This window comes from Sturnus vulgaris, chromosome 4 (genome assembly GCF_052056855.1).
Source record: "Sturnus vulgaris isolate bStuVul1 chromosome 4, bStuVul1.hap1, whole genome shotgun sequence".
Lineage (NCBI taxonomy): Eukaryota > Metazoa > Chordata > Aves > Passeriformes > Sturnidae > Sturnus > Sturnus vulgaris.
In genome coordinates, this window is record NC_142246.1 from 43512466 (window position 1) to 43530531 (window position 18066).

The window sequence follows — 18066 nt, forward strand, 5'->3', positions numbered from 1 at the left end:
ATGAATGACCACCATACTGGGGGGGAACTTGAACTGCTTTTTCTGAGAAATTCCAATATACTTCAGGGCAAGTGTGCTGAGGGGAAAGAAAATTAAATCTAAACTTTGCAGTTTCAACAATATTTAGTCATCAGTAACACCAAAAACATCACTCAAAGTAATTGGATCAACAATCAACTTTAAAGAATTCCACAGAGCACAGCTAACATGGGGTAAATAATTCCAATGATTTGGATCCAACTGCACAGAAAAGATGAGACAAAGACAGCTCACTTGCTGTGTCCTTCTGTAGATATACATTGCATAAGAGCTGCAACTGAATTCATCCAGACATAAAAGTTTAACTGCAAGATCTTGCCTGAATCATTTCAGCACACAAGCCAAGACAAGCATTTAAAAATCCTTGTAATTTAACAGAGTATTAACACAGCCTTATGCATGCTTCATCATTCAACATCCTCCAAATCCTAAAAGGCTTCCCCTCTAGCACTGTCTATTTTGCATTCAAAAATGAAGCCCTAATAAATACACTCAAATAGAATACAAAATTTTTAGAAATAGGGCAATCATTCAACTTTTCTCAATGGTTTCATAGGAAGCCCTAGCTTTTACCACTTCTCTCTGATTTTGTTCGAACATCAGAAAAATCTTAGGAAAATATCCTTGGAGAAAATCTGTGATACCCAAAGTGTCCAAAGCTCATAATTTGTGTTCAGAAATTTCCACAGAACATGTGCATGTCAAGCACATTAGGGTAGCTTGAAACATTTTTAGACACTTTTCCCTTACAGGCTAATACACTTAACAGCTGCAACAGTTATCCTGGTAATAGAATACAAAAAAGAATAGAATACAAAAAGGCAGGAATGGTGAGCAGCTTGCCATCTGCTCCAGTTTTTAGCTGGTTTTGCTATTTTCAAAGGCATAAAGAAACACAGCATTCACCTTGCAGTATATGTAAAGTACAACATGTAAATCAACTGTTTTCATAAGCAAAGAATTTTACCAAACAGGAAATGAACCAAAATGCAAATTAAATTTATGACTACAAAGAGACTTACTTTCACAGCTGCACATCTGAGAAAATTTCAAATCTTTCAAATTCAGAAACTGTCAAAAGTACATAATTCATTAAATACCATTTGCCCATACAATATCATGGTATTCTATTGCTTATAGACAGGAAACAGTAACATCATCGGCTTGTCTATCACTTCGCATTTCTCATTGTTTAATACCACTTATGTTCTCTAAGGCATACATTGATACGACAAGATGAATCCCAGTTTTTAATCTACTCTCAGAAAGTGAAGTCTGTATAATAAATAAATAAATAACTCTCCAGTTATGTTTCAAATCAGAACAGTAACTTGCAAAATCTGAAGAAAACTTCAACACAATGCAATAGTAAAATTCTTCAGCCTGGCACCAGTTCAAGGTGCACAAGGTCTTCTCCTCCTATAAGTGCAGACCAACTTAACACTAAATAGTTTCTTCCAGTCCCTTGACAGATTCTATGAATGTAGCATATATTCTCTTTTTTAACCACCCAGCTACAAGAGAAAATAAACTGGTTGTCACTAATGCAAATCTCAAATGTGTACATTCATCCAAACTGCTCAAAGCGGCTACAGAACATTGTATTTCTGACCATGTAAGAATATGCCAAAAGATTTTAAATTGAAAAATACAAAAAAAGCATTTACCTTTACTTGGAAACTGTCCTGCCTCAACAACTCCCTCTTTAGCACCATCAAAGCCATGAAATGTTATTTTGGTTTCAGAAAGTCCAAGTCTAACTGGTAATGAACATTTCAAGTCCTGGAAAATATATGAATAAAAATGGAAATTTAAAGACCAAAAAAAAGCTATTTAAGTGACTTTATAATATTAAGTATTATAAAGCAATTTTAGCAGCTCTCAGAAAACAATTCTGCTTTCAGCCTGGAAAGTCCTAGCTTTATACTGCTATGCATAAATAAAACATAAATGAATGAGAAACACTGTAAGTATAGCCTGAATATTTATTCTAGATTGTTTTGTTATATTGATGACCAAGTAGAATGCCATGTCTTAGAGAAGCAGTTACCAAAAATGTGGCCATAAGCATCATGTTATGTAGTCTGAAGCTGGTCCAAGCAACACGTCAGTTTAATTAAGTTTCCAGTTCAAAACTGAGAGGGGTGCAAAATGATATAAGATTATCAAGCAGGAAACACCTTACAAACCAAAAATATGAAAGCAATTATCATAACGTTGAAGATTAAAAAAAAAACCACTAAGCCAGGAATAGCCTTAAAATTCATAGCATCCTTATTTCTTACAAATAGCACATATAATCTTTTTAATATTTGACATGGGAGAGACATCCAGAAAGGCATCACTTAAACAGCTTCCTTTTAAGCACCTATTCTGCATCATAAATGCTCAGACCACAAAGTTGCCACTTACTTTTGTTTGCTTTTGAAACTCCATTTAAAATTGCCTGAGATCACCTTGTTTAACTTTGAAGGCTAGATCAACTATTTCAACCAGCTCTCAAGTAACCAAAGTCTTCACTGAAACTCAGCACAGGCCTAAGAAAGACTCCACACACCACAGCTCACATACCATCCTATTGCCCATTTTTGCTGTCTTACCTACCTCTACAAAATGCTCCCCACAGGTTTCCTGGACTATATTGCCAGTAATCTAACTGAAGTTTAAACCTCTGGTGTAACGGAATTAGACACAGTACTTTAAAAAAGTTCAGGTTTTAAAGCAGTTTAAAACCATTAATTCATAGAAGTAAAAAGTGAGTGAAAAAGTATTATGAAAGCGAAAGCAAAAAGGTAAAATACAGTTAGAAAAATAAAAGCATCAAGAAATCAGAAAACTGTCAATGTCTGGAGTAAGGTACTATTTTGCATCCCCTCTGCTTCCATACAGAGGTTAAGAAGTGGAAAAAGTATGGAATACCACTAGAGAAAAGCCATACATAGCTTTAAGATGTCAGTGTCTAGACACATGTACTGTTTATGATACATGCAATGCTTCTAATTACAAAGAAAACACAACCTTTAAAATCGAATCCATGTTTGGCCTATAACTGTAGTCGCTCAATCCACAAACCAGAAGCAAGATAGCACATGAGAATGATACTGATACTGCCTAGAGGCTCAGATTGTCAAGAAGTCGTTTCGGATCACATGCCCCCCAGATTTATTTAGATGTCTTCAGTTTAGGACAAACCCCTGAAAAGATGAAAAAGGGAAGAACTACAAACATATAAATTCTAGCAAATTAATTATTCCATGTGTATTCCAGAAATCTCACTGACACCAAAAACCCAGCATGTTACTGCAAAGAGTAACCAGTTCCTACAGCCAAACTTTCACTTACGTGAACAGTCTATTTGCTAATAGACCATGTTGTATTTGTGTACCTGAAGCATTATACAGAAAAAAGAAAAAAAAAGAAAAAAAAGAAAAAAAAACCAGCATGAAAAACAAATAGCAGTCACATGCAGAACCTGAGCTCCCAAATTAGGCATATCAGAACTTTGGATAGATACTGTTTTCAGTCTTCACAACTGAATTAACATAGATGCTTTCAATTTAAGTACTTGCAGTTGGTGGTATGCTGGAAAATCTTTGCTTCAACTTAGTTTAGCTAATAGCGTCCATTTAACTCAAAATGTAGCATGTAGCAATGAAAAAGCAGAGAGACTTGAAAAAGGATAACCAGATTGCAGAGAGGATGAAATGATTTCACAAAAAGGACATGGCATAAATTATCTTTTTCCTGAAGGCACTCTGGCATGTTGTGTAGTTTTCAGAAATATCTAAACCTGTAGCTAAACAAAAGTAGACAGCTAATCTGCTTAAGCACGCTCACAACAGGAATTTAAGCAATCATCTGTATTTAAGGTTAAAATGCAGAACATCTGCTTTGTAAAGACAAAAGTTTGTATCCAAAACTAATCAACTGCATTACTTCCATACACTCAATGTAATTCTTATTTGAAGTTAAACACAAGCTGAACAAATTACAGAATTAAATATATCAAAATACTACAATGCATCCATCTCTTAAACAAAAACTTAGTATTTGGAATATGAAAATTTTAAAGATCTACAATTGTGCATATATAGATACTAGAGTTTTTTACGTGTATATATATATATATATATATATACATATTGCTATGTATACAAACACATATTTGTTCAAAGAGATTTACTTTTTTCCCACTGTCAAAAAGGCAAAGTTTTATTTAAGGAAAGGCAAAGTTCAATTCAAACTCTTTTTTAAACACCTATAAACCAGTTCAAATATATCTTTATGAAGAATTATATTTTTGCATATGAATTTAAAACAAAACTTTACCATTTGTTGATTTATACATGACCAGAATTGACAAAAAGTCAGTGATTATCAAAACAATACCTTTTCGTTGTTTGCAAACATGCAAGTTACTGTTCAGGGGAGACACACTGCTGCATGTAAACTAGAAGTTTTAATGTCATTCTTGCAACTGATTGTGCTTGCGTTTTTTTCTTTACGCAAGTGTAGATAAACAAAAAAGCTAGCAAAAAAATCTGTAATCATACTGACAGAACAGTTTATCCCTTCAATAATATACAAAGAGGGATAATTTAAAAACACTGCACAAAATGTCACACTTAACAGAAGGTATGAGTGTACTTAATGTTTGAGTGCTAAGAAGGCAACATAAACACCTTTTGGTTTTGTTCCCACTTAATGTTGGCTCTTACAACACAGGAAGTGCGGACAGATTCCCCTCCTACAATATGATTATATTTTGAATGTGTATTGCTCTCCTAGTTAAGTTTAAGATTTCCCCCCTTCTTTGTAAAAGATGAATTCAAACCTTCAGAATTGCTCAAAATTTATTGATACATGACCAACAAATCCATTAAGGGATCACCACTGCAGCAGTCCATTCTGGAAGAAACAGGCTGTGAACCAGCCACACAGCAGATAACAATACTGGGCCCTGGACACTGAGAAGCCACTGGGAGTGACCATGCAAACAGACTACACAACAGTCTGTGATTGGCTGAGAGCTTTCTAGCACACTCCCTCATAGTCTGTGTAAGTGTGTGATCAACCCCATTTGGGGTCTTCTAAAGGAGCTACATAGATCTGCGAGCATTATACTTCTAGGGAGCAAGGACTTTATTTCTTAGAGGCAGCTATGAGCAGGCATTTCAGGTTATGTTTTATGTTGCGCCCTTTCACACCCCTTTTTATTTATCCTTATATTAAAGCTTTCAGTTTCTAGCCCTTTAGTTGTTCCTGTCCCTTTATTATTTATTTAACCACATCACCGACACCATCCCGGGGTCAAGGTGGGCTGGACCACTTCACACCACCACCATCAAAAAACAAACAGAAAAATGCTTCATTCGTAATTTTCATTTGTATGAGGCTGAAACCATGTTTATGCAATTATCACCAAGCAAAAGTATTTTAATTTTGTAAGTTCACTGAAACCCAGAGCTAGACGTACCAAAAAAACCACAACTCAGAAGATTCCCGAGTTAAAAGGTTGCATTACCTACCCCATTCTCAGACATTTAGCAAGAAACAAAAATATTAAATATAGCTAAACAGAGTAGATGCACTAGCTTAATCAAGTCTAGTCAAGACAGTTCAAACCTATATGTCATTGAACATTTAAGCTATTTTAACCATTTGTTATAATCCCATTTTAATAACTTCAAATCACTATATTAAACTAAACATATTTCAGTCAGGTTATCCTTATTTACACAACTCTATTATACAGATCATCTGATGAGCCAGTATGGATTTTTGACATAGCAATCCTGTTGAGACAGCAGACACAGCAAAGAAGTCATTCATAATGCATGTTCATGAAGGAATGTTGGCTGAATTACAAGACTATTTACAAAATTATACTTCCCAAACATGCTATCCATAATAATCTAAAATGAAGAGGGGAAAGACCAGAACTGTATTGTTTCTCCAACAGCAGAAACCAACCCAGCCAAAAGTTAATTTATAGAAACTTACTCAACTAAGCAGCAACTAAGGAAACACTACTGTATTGATTTCTTAGTTATACTACTCCATTAGTAATGCATCACTAAGCATTAAATTCTGCTTAGTACCAACAGGAGGTTTAACAGATACAGTTTTACCTGCCTTTAATACCTTGAATTAAGGTATTCTTAAAACCTCACACCAATGGCTAGTTCAACAGTGGAGCAACTAATACCAGACCAACAAACATGTTTGTTTGTTTTTAATGATAGATGACATTTTAAATAAAACTACTCAAGTTGACTTCAGGAAAAATTTACAACATATCTGATTGTAAAGTTCACAATTCAAAGTGTGATTACAAGTCCTATGGAACAAAAGGCTATGTAGATAGACATAACATCTATCCAGTAAGATACATGGGCTCTGAACTTTAACTTCTATCAAAATCACATGCATGTAAGAGCTCCTCGTACATACTCAATATTCTCTTCTTCTCTTTGCTCCATTAAATCTCTCAGTTCCTATTCTCCATTAATTCAGGTACTAGATCCTCACATCAGTATAAATTCAACATAAATAAATGGGAGACCTGAAGGCTTTAATCTTTGATGAAGTGGCAAATATCAGACTAACAAATTTCTTCTGTTCTCCAATACACAGCTTTTCAATCACAAGATCCTTTCTACTACATCTCTTTTGATTTACCTAATGTCATACTACAATCCAGTTTTAGTTTCCCTCCCACTCTCATTATTAACATTTGTATTTTTGTTTTTTCAGACTCTATGAAGAACATTTGACTTTTTATGTCCTCAAACTAGTTTTCTAGAATCGACACAGTTCTAGAAATGGATTTTATATCAGTTCTACATTTATTAAACTATAATTGCCCAAAGTAAAAATCTAACTATGTCAGTCAACACAGCAAAACCTAAGAGAGGAACTCAAACATTGCAGGCAAAATGTGAGTGACAGAGCTGGCATTTTTTTTCAAAAGGCAAAAAACAAAAGAGAATTGACCTTATCTATTTGTGCAGTCTGGCAATAAAATTACAGAAAAAGCCAGTGAACACATGCACTCAGATTGATCCGATACTAGAATTACAAAATAAGTTCAGCTAAGACAAATTGAAGATTCACAACAAAGTTCATTATCTTTTTGCATCCTCAAGTTTATTACTGGTTTTATATGCATGCTTAACTACGGTTTTGTTACCATAAAAGTACACTAAGAACCATGAGAAGAGACAGTATCTAAAATGAAATAAAGCTAATTCAGGCTCAAACTCATAAGAATATCATATAGATTTTGTGCAATACTTTAAACATAACAATTCGTTCACAGCTGCTTGACTATCGTTACACACAGATCAAACTGTTTTCTGAAAAATTTAGTTTATTCCTATGCAGCTCTCACACTATATGGCATGTTCTTGCATATAGGAATAATAGCAATAATTTACTTCCCTCACTCCTTCCTACCATCCTCAGCCCCCAATCCCCTCAGTCACATTAAAACGCCACTATGCTAATCACATCATTACAACAGCATGGGAGCAAAACTGGGTTCTGGAAGTGAGGGATAAGTGAAGTAAAACAAGTGAATAATATAATCCAGCCAGACTTTTTTGTACGTTGGGATTTCTTATACAAAGTAATAAGAAAAACTTTTCATAATAAGAAAAACTTTTCATAAGGAAATGCTGAAGTCTTCTGTCTAACAAATACCCAAACATGAGAGAACAGTTCCATACATGAAGTTCTTAAAGCTCAAGTGAGATCCAACAGAGCTTGGGGAGTTAAAAAAGCACTATGTCAAGCTTTTTTGTACTGAAAGAATTTAGATATTTGATCCAATGATGACTGAAGCTACAGGTTTTTTGAGTAAAAGAGTTTACATCCATCATATGGGCAGGACAAAACTTGTCTGAATTCCATGGGCATGTCTTATTAGAGAATTAGAATGTAGCAGCGTATTTCTAAGATTTTACATTTAGGAAAACTCTTAAGCCACCTTTTAAATGTGCATTATACCAAGATGCATCACTTAGTGCTACGTCACATTCCAACAAAAATGGAACTAACAAGCTTCCTTCTGAAATGAAACTATGACAATCTATGCTATCTACGTTCTGCTAAACTTTTCTTAAAGAAAGAGCAACCCTACTTGTCATTTCCAGGTAAATACATTTGCTCTGCACTGCCTTGCAAAATTAAACACTTCTCATGCTTGAATGCATAGTAATACTGCATTTGGTGAAACATAAATGTGCATTTTCATGCCTGAGCAGCTTATGGATGAGGTCTGATGAACTGCTAAACAAAACACGACTCTAGAAGAAAGTGCAGTTTTGTAATTTAAGAATTCAAAAGAAAAGGTTGTACAAACACCTCTTTACTCAAAAACATACAATCAAAGCTGCTCATGTCTTGCTGGCAAAATAGCTGCAGAAGACGAAAAAATACTGAACAACTAGTATTTTATTCTTTACGTCTGAATTGTACAGCATCTAGATGAGTATTTCCTGATCATGAAAATAAGGAAACAGGAAATTAAAATAAACGTGTTCCCCAGCTTCCCAAGAAGGCGCAATCAAAATCAGCATATTGGAGTGCTCTAAACTCTACTATGGTCACATATTCGTACTGAGCACTGTGGTAACAGCACAAATTAGAGTGGTCATGGCTTCTTGCCCCTTTCTTAAGTGACCTCATAAAAACCAGTACTTTGCTTATCATGTCCATAAGCTGTAGAAAAAAAGATCCCAAAATTTTCGTGGTGTATATTGCTTTAAGTAAAAGCAAAAAATTACCTGGCAAGGAAAAAAAAGAGAAAGCATGGCATTAAACATTAGAAATAACAAACATGAAGCAAGGTGAATAGAAGCTAAATATTAGAATTAGAGACTAACAGATTAGTAAATAGACCTAGATGTTAATTCCAAGAAGTATATTTTGTTTATAAGAAGCCTTGATTATCACATATTCTGACTTCAGGTCACACATGCAGGTGTGAACTTGTACAAGACCGTTCAAAAAAATAATTGAAGTGCACTTCTTCATTGATCTCAGAATAAGCACTGCGAAAATAATTACAGCAAGTTCAAATACGCTTGCAGAGTACAGGTTTTTCTGCAATTTGACCAAAGATTTGATCCATTTTTGTTGAAACAGAAGTTTCAAAATATAGTTGACTCTAAGCCAGCAAAACAACTAGCAAGCAGGAAAAATTTACTTCAACTTTCACATGTGGCTATAGACAAGAACCACTTTAAAATTCCAGCTTTACATTTTGCCTGAGCAAGGACCCTAATGCAGTCACCAAGAGTGAAAGTTCCATTTGCTGTACATAAGCGTTGCATGCATTGCACTGCAGAAGTAATCACTTTGTAAGAAAAAGGTAACTTATTAGTCAAGTCACAGCAGCAGCAAGGTCATCAAGCTTTGCATTACTAAGTGTTTCCCCACCTTGAGGTGAACCCAAATTCCTCACTATTTCAAGACGCATTTCCCAAGCTTGTCTCCCTAAACGTACATCTTCATAGAAATGTAGTTTTAACTTTATTTCATTAAACACTCAACTAATTTTTACATTTTACATCTACACTGGTAGATCTTAGTTGAACAGCAAATCTTTTGAAGGTTCCTCCTCTAATCAGCATTTTAATAAAACAGAATAAAATGTTGAAGCTCTGCTGAGTATTTCTTTTAAGAATAATTTTGTGCTGCAAGTCAGTACGGAACCGTTAAAACTTAAGAGCTTTCCTTAAAACCTAAGCCTCAGTAGATATCAAATAAACGTGGACAATTAACTGGCCTTCATATTTCCAAACAAAAATCCAAATAAAAGGAGCCCGACCCCAAATTCTACATGCTGTGTCCCAGCGCTCTCTGCTGGACACCTGGGCACGAGCAAAATTGATCGTTCACCTGTACCGAGCAGAGGGGAGGAAGAGCTCAGCTTCTGCCACAACGAACATGCCTTTTATAGAAAAAAAAAAATTATTGCAATATACAACCACACTGTGCTACGTCAACTCTGACAATAATCTATGAGCTTCACAGGAGTTTTTTCAGTAAACCTCCAGAAAACTATGTCAAGTGAAGACTGCTATGCATCGAATTGTAACTTCAGCATTTCTAATAATGGTACCATGGCAGACAGCAAAGAAAATTCTGACCCTGTTAAAGCTGTACTCATGAGAATCTTCCAGCTGTCCATTGCTAGTCACAGGAATTTCTGCTGCTGAATTTTTGGGAGATTCTTGAGCCACTGTGCTTTCCTGTAAAAAGGAACAGGTTAGCGTTTGTCTTACATTTCCAATGAGTAATCCACATGAAAATATTTGATGTATGGGTTTCATTAATTTTATTTCAAAATTCAACTGGAAATATTCTGATATACTCAGTCTGTATGTTTATTTAATCACATCATTGAATCACAATAATACTCTGTCACAGCTCAGTTGGAAGTAATTTAAAGTCTCCAGATCTAAGAGAAAATCTAAAATTTAACCCATGAGGCATGGGCTCAGACAAATGTTTTACACGCACACTTGAGCCTTAGAGTAGTTTCTGTATCTCAAGTTACAATGAGCTTGGATTAAAAAAAACTGTATTAGCTATTCAAAAAGAGTAAATACTAGAGAAGACCAATATGTTTAATCATGTGTTACAAGAAATGCAATGAGTCCAAACTTTAAAATAGTTTCACTTGCTTGTAGTAATATATAATATAGCGCCACCTTCTGACTAAACTGTTGGTATGCAACTCTCATGAAGTCAACAGCAGCAAACCTGAAGTGAAATGCAAAAGCACCAAAAGAACTCAAAAGTACCAAGAGAAATCAGGATTCAAAGTTCGTTTCAAATGCAACTGCATCATGAACAGTAGCAGCAGCTGTGCAACCACTGCTCTCAAGTACAACCTAAGGTATAGCCCAGAAGAAATATTCCCAGAAGAATTGCACATCATTTACAAGCACTTGAAGAGATAATGGCAGCTTAACACTCCAAAATTAAGAGAAAATGAAAACTCCATCCCTTTCAAAAAGCTACTCCTAACTCTGCAAGGCCACTTCATCAGTTATCTAAAGAGTAAACAGTAGAAAAATCAACATACAACCGAGGCAGCATTTGTTCACTTACATAAAAGTTGTCTGAAGTCCTCAAACCAGCCTGTACACTTGTGCTAGACTGGCAAGACAATGTGTACCATCAACAGGTACTTGAGAATAGGAACTCTTCTACCCTTAAAGCTCTTAAATCATCCAACTGAACCAGCTATTTTCAGTCCAAGGGTCAAAAAGAGGCCCAGCCTGAGATCAGGATCTGAAGTACCATTGGCTTCTGCAATCACATGTGAAGCTTCACAGAGTATCAATATAACACAAAGATTTTACTGGTACTTACTGAGCATCCCTTGCATCATTCTTAACTGGAACATCTGTCATACCCCATTGCTAATATTTCTTCCACTTTCACATATCATAGTCATGGTCTGTGGGCTCCAATAAATGTGCTTCTACGGAAGCACACCAAAAGACCTATGCTTATTCTATGAGTGCTTTTAAAACACTAATTTGTTTCATTTAATAGAAGAATTTAGAATATCTCAAGTTCTAAGGGACCCATAAGGATCATCAAGTCCAACTCCCCGCTCCTCACAGAGAGTTGCTATACAACATAATTAGACTAAATGTCCTAGTTACTTGCCACATTACATTTTGATTTGGGAAATCCGTCCAATAGCTCAAGTGTCTTAAGCTTACTCTAAATCTCACACGTGCTTAAGCTCTAAGACTGCTAGGAACTACACTTCTATTTGGTATGATGAAGCAAGGTATTTTTCAAAATGCTTGGCCTGTCACAGCTACTTGCACAACACAGAAACATTAGCATAGGCCATGTTCTGTTCATTTTTGTTGTCTTTTCTACAAATTATCAGAGAACACAGTGCAAAGGGAAAGTCCTCTACTGTGAAGGGGCATTTTGACAGGGATCACAAACAGCACTGCAAGTCTAATTATAGGAAAAACAAATACTTGACTTAGGTGCTTTTCAACAAGTTCAACCATCTGAAATAATTTTGCAAATAAATACTGACATTTATATATTTTTATGCTTTTATTTAGATATATACATGCTTAATGCATATACACACATTTCTAATAAACACATATTAGAAAGCAAAAATTTATCAACTTCTGCGGAAGTTGATTGTAGAAGCAATTCACCTATTTTTTTTGGCATTCCTACTTGAGTCAGAGAAAGCAAAAAATTACTTTCTAATATCAGTTCCATGCCGTGTTTGAACTAGAACAGTTTCCTATTGCTGAAAAGGGGACATTTCACCACTCCAATTTTCCAGTCTCTACTGTGAACCACCCAGTGCCTCACTTCCCCAAGACTCACCTGACTACAGCCACCAAAGACAACTCATAAACCTGGCGTTAGACCTTTTCACCAGGTTAATTTTTCAGCTCCAGTGAGTTGAATCTGTTTGCAATGAGGTCAGGCAAGTACCAAAGCCATGAAATGAGCAGATGAAAAGGGGAAGTGGGATAAACTGCTAATTTAACTCAGCAGTTATAAATAACAAGAAACCACCATCTCCAGTTTAGTCAACAGTTTAAGCTTGCACTGCTGTTGAGAACCAATCCTTGCCCTTTTCTTCCCCCCCCAGCAGCTTTCACCATCCCTTCACCTCCTTCCTGAGCCAGAACAATGTATTTGTAGAGCAAACAAGATTCTGGAAAGATTCAGATCAAAACAAAGTGACCTGTGCTCAAAAAGAGGATGGGTAATTTTTCCACTCCCATCAATTCTCCAAAGCAGGCACACCTTCAACACTTGCAGCTATGAAACAGAGCAGGTAGTAATGCAGTAAAGAAACTACTGAGAATGAAGGACTGCCCACAGCTTACTTCAGCAGTGCAGTATCTCAAAATACTACTCTGACTGTAGACTACTGCCAAATCCAGCAGCCATTTCTCCTTACCTCTGGACGTCTGTTCCTGTAACTTCACACTACCATGTGTGAAGAGAAAACTAAAACTAAGAGAAAACTAAACCACCAAACCACAGCAGCATTTCTGTTGAAATAGGAAGTATGATTGCTGAATCAAGTGTCTCTTTGGCAAGTGTAGCCCACAGCTGACTTAAACTTAGCATACAAAGAAATTGATTCCTCAGAAGAAAATTTATCATATGTATAAACAACCTAAAGTAAATCTAAATAAGATCCTAAATTTTTATTGATTATTAGGTATGAATGACATAAGCACTAGAGGAAAACATTGCATTTCAGATGCACATTTTATTTTTTAAAAATAGAATCATCGTTCAGTAAGAATCGGTATTTTCTTTGTACATCTGTGTTTACAAATATCAGATTTGGAAATATGCTAAACAGAATCACTATTCTGTTTTTACTGAAAGTTTAAAAACAATCCACTGTCACTGAAGCTCCAATAGTGACAAAGTCAGCATCATGTTTTTTCGTTTTTACTCTAGAACAGTCAGGAAAATGTTGACTCTATCTTTCTGAAAGAGCATCCCAAATACACCTGATTAGCTAAATAATATTGGGAACCTCAGGAATCTGTTCATAATTCAAATATGCCACAGACTTCTCCACAGAAAAGGTTCAGGCTGTATTTAGTCTCAGGGAAAAAAAGATTCACTCCTTCAGCAGTAGATTGAATACATTGTTATAGTGAGGTTACCCAAAGATTAATGCCTTTTAAATACCAACCCTTTCTTCCTGCAATACTCACACATTTCAGATTCTACCATGCCTAAATCTATTCAACTTACAAAACAAATACTGCAGCATAGCAACAGGCTACTGGCTGAAGTAATCCTTTGCTTTGAATTAATTGGACTGTTCTTAATAGTGTCTCAAAACCAACCCCACCCATTCATGCTGTGCATGAACTCACATCCCCACACTAAGAGCACTGTGCTATGTACAGCAGAACATTTTTGAATCTGAAACTTATTAGGATTGGTTGATTTTACACTAATATAACTATCACCCAATCACCTCAGAGCCAGACTGGACCTCTTCTGCAGATGGATGAGACTCATCAAGTGTTGTGGATTCACTGCTGTGTTCTGACATACCTGAAAACCAAACAGGTTTGGCATGCATTAATCAAATTGAAAGGAGCTGAATGTTGCACCTCACAGAAACCTAAGTAGGCTCTTAGAAAACATTTCTTTGACAAGTTCTGCTAGAGCGAACTGAAACCTCCTTCTTTTGATGGTGACCAGGTCTTTAGCTCTCCAAAAATCTAAGAGAGATCAGGAATATAGTCTAATGTAAGCTTATACTACCAAAGCAACTTTTCTCCAAGGATAGCTAAGCTTGCAAAAAGTAAAACCCTAGAAGTCAAACAAGGTTCTTCAGCTGATACATATACTTCCACTTGCAACAATACACTGATTGTATCCTACCATTGCAAAGATCACCATTTTGTTAAGACACGAGATTTATCCAAGCATTGCAAGATTATACTGATGCTAAGCCACTGAAACTCACTAAACTATAAATAACTGATAAATCAGTTGTGTTTACTAGAAACAGAATCCCTTTCATTTTAGCCTCAAAAAGATCTCAGCTACAGAGGCAAAGAAAGTTGTAAACACGGAGCACATGTGAAAGAAATCAACTCTGTGAATATAATGATCATGAAAGATGAATTACATACACAATTTTAGCTTAAGTAAGGAAAGTATCTAAATTTGATTCCAAATAGATGGTAACTACAGGTGACACCACAATGCACTCAGCTGTTTGAGAGGCAGAGACATCCAATCATTAAAAACTAATCAATCTGCCAGTATTGCATATAATCACACATGACTTCAGTTCATTAAGTCTTGCACCATTTCATACATGTTGAGACACATACCAGGTTAAGAAAAATGATAAAGAGATTGCTATTTGCGTTTGCATTGTATTTCAAATTCCTGATTAAATTCCTAATTAAAGTAAATAATTAATAAGGTAAGTAGCTCACATAGCAAGGGAAATAAAATAAGGACACAAAGGGTGTGAAACTGAATCACCTACATCATCTAGATCATATTACACTGAATAACCTATTACTTTATTTTGGAAAACCAAATACATAAAATAAGAGATTTTCTCCAGAAAAACAGTTCATTCAGGGCTATCACTGAATGAAGTTGGGTTTTTCTAGTATCAATATAAAATTCCCTTTGAAGTAATTAAGAAATGTTTAACATCCTTATAAAGCTTTCTTTATTCTTCAAATTTCTTTTGAACATGGAAGATGTACAGCAGAGATGCTGTTTGCCCACATGGTCCTGTCCAAACTCTGCTTGTGGCTGACAACAACCTCTGTGCTTAACAGCTCATTTCTGAGTAGCTAAAACAATTACATTATAGAAAAGGAGAATAACAAAAAGCTAAATTCATCTTGTAGTAGAGCCTTCATTAAGACAATCTGTTCTTCAGTTCTACCACATCAGTGTTCCTGGAGTTATATTTGTACATCACACATAAGCCTATGTACCATGGTAACACTGTTCTAAACTATTAAATGCTGCAGGCAAAACCAATTTTTATATATTTAAGAACTTCTGATAGATTTAAGAACCTAGGGGCAAGAACCATCTCACAAGTCCATGCAGAAGACACAGCATAAAGGCAAATAATTAATTTTTAAAAACCCAAATGAATTCACCATTTGTGTTACAACACCCCTCCATGAACAGTTTTTTGTAGTGTTCTTTTCCTACAAGTAGTGCTAACAATTTCAACACAGCTCTGCAGGATCACAGTAATCAACTTTAAAACATGAGAAGACGAAAAAATGTAGATTAAATGTGGCTTTCATAAAAAGTTCTGCACATTCAAATTTAACTACAGAATTTCTTGACTACTGCTTCTACAGCAAATAAATGGGGATGTAAACATCGAATACTGGATGCAAGAATGAAATTTTTCTACACCTCCACCAAGATTAAGTGAAGACATTTATGTGAAATTGTGGTAATCACAACATCTACATACATGAAGCATGTACTTCCACTACAGAAATGCATGCAGACTTTTGCATCTCTGCAGTTCTTGCAGGTGCTAGCATAGGGATGTTCTTTATAAGAGGCCGCTAATCCCCAGTACAGCACGGATTGTGTTATCCAAGGCTTGGTTTGTTTCTTCACTAAAGCAGCCAAACTTTAGAACACATTAGGTGACTTGTGTGCCAGGATATTTCCTACCATCTGCTGCAATAGAACAACTCAAAGAGATTCTACTTGGAAAAAACATTCTTGATCTGTATTCTGACAAGAACTGAAACCCTGTCGATATCACTCCTGCCCTTCTGAGTTCTCTCTTATCCCACTATACTAAATCTTTAAATCCACACAAATACTGCACCATAATAAAACAGAAGACACAGATCAGACTAAGAATCATTCCCCCCATGGTGAAGCTACCTTAAATGCATATTGGATTATAGCTTCACTAATGTTAAGTTCTGCTCGCCATAAATAAAACCACATGATTTTTGAGTCCTGGGGATTTATGTATCACTTCTTCAACTGGCAAAGTAAAAAGCAAAACAAAGCAAGAACTTATGAACAACGTAGTAAGCTTCCTCTAGGATGGAGACATAAGGAGACATTTAACCATTTATGGTAAACATAAATAACATTTATGGAGACATAAGTGATATTTAACCATATGTACTTTCATAAGAAAGCCAAATTCCTATTTGCTTATTCATAAAAATATGAAGTAAATGTCATCAACAATAAATTAATTTTGAATAAGAAGTATATTCTTCACATACTTACATTACTTGGGTAAATAACTGATGGTCTCATGGGATTCTCAACAATCAGATCTGCTTTTCTAAGCAAGATGCACTGGTTCCTTCACTTACTTTTCTCCTAAATTAATTGCCAATAAGGCAACAGCAAGATATCGTCTGTCTAAAATGAAATTTATTGCACACTTTTATTGTTGTCTTATTTCTTAACTGCCTAAAGAACATAAAATTTTGTAACACTGCATAAAATCCCAGTGCTGGTGGGAAAACGACCATTTTATTGGTGTTTTCTTAATTTCAATTTCTAGCTAAGAACACTTTCACTAACTCTTGTCAAGATAGAGATGAACCACTTTTTTAAAAAGACTGTAACGAACTGTATTCCTGCTGCAATCACACCATAGTTTCCTCTTAATGCTCTTGAATTCCACAGCTGTTCTACTTGCAAGATCTAATTATGCTTGGGAGTTAGAAGACATGATGGAGACAGACCGGAGAACAGGGCTGCTGCTGACTTTCATACTCTCCATGCTACATCAACCTGGCCCCAAACACTTTAATGCTCTTCTCATCTCCAGTTTAGCTAAGCCATGGGCACCCTTTATGATTTCAACTTCTACCAAATCAGAAAAAAACAGCTGATCAAGATACTGCCTCAGCTTCCAGTTTTTCCAATCTAACACTCTCCTTTGTTTCTTACTCCTGACATTTTAACTGTGTGTACATACACACATATTCAGAAATACACACAATATACACACAATACAGACATACACACGATTCAGAACGTTTTGGAGTTGCATTGATCAAATAATATCCTTCTCTAACCCTGCAAAAAAAGCCCTTCTGTTATCTTCTCTAGAGAATCAACTCTTAGGTAACAGACTGCAAAGTGGTAACTCCTTGCTACCTTTTCCACCAGGCATAAAAAGCACACGCGAGAAACTGAAACTACACCTGGGCTCGATGTCCAGAATGATCCTCTCCAACGACTTTTATGCAAGATGAAAGGCTATTAGGGGGGTTTACGTTAAAAATAACCTATTAGAGAGGTACTATAAGAAATACTGGAAGACTTGCCTCTAGTTTGGAGACACTACCACATGCAACACCTGCTTGTCACACAACACCAAAGCGTTTCCATGCTTTAAGAACAGTAAGCAAAACTCAAATTGGCACACTTAAAACAGTAATTTCCAGGGTGTGGAATAACTCCAGGGACACAAAGTTTACACAGCATCTA

The 18066-nt window shown here is 35.7% G+C and overlaps 1 protein-coding gene across 10 annotated transcripts in view; it reads right to left on the minus strand.

The window, feature by feature from the left end:
- ARFIP1 (ARF interacting protein 1) overlaps positions 1–18066 on the minus strand; it is a 44097-nt gene that overhangs the window by 25096 nt on the left and 935 nt on the right. For 3 of the 10 annotated variants that reach the window (XM_014890693.2, XM_088163732.1, XM_014890692.2), the window contains exons 2-4: positions 14063–14142; positions 10197–10298; positions 1707–1821 (exon numbers count right to left, since the gene is read on the minus strand). In XM_014890693.2, coding sequence (XP_014746179.2) covers positions 1707–1821; positions 10197–10298; positions 14063–14142 — 297 coding nt within the window. Of the gene's footprint in view, positions 1–1706; positions 1822–3057; positions 3345–10196; positions 10299–14062; positions 14143–18066 lie in introns of those variants that run through there. The other 7 variants (XM_088163731.1, XM_088163734.1, XM_088163730.1 and 4 more) reach the window with 4 other exon arrangements.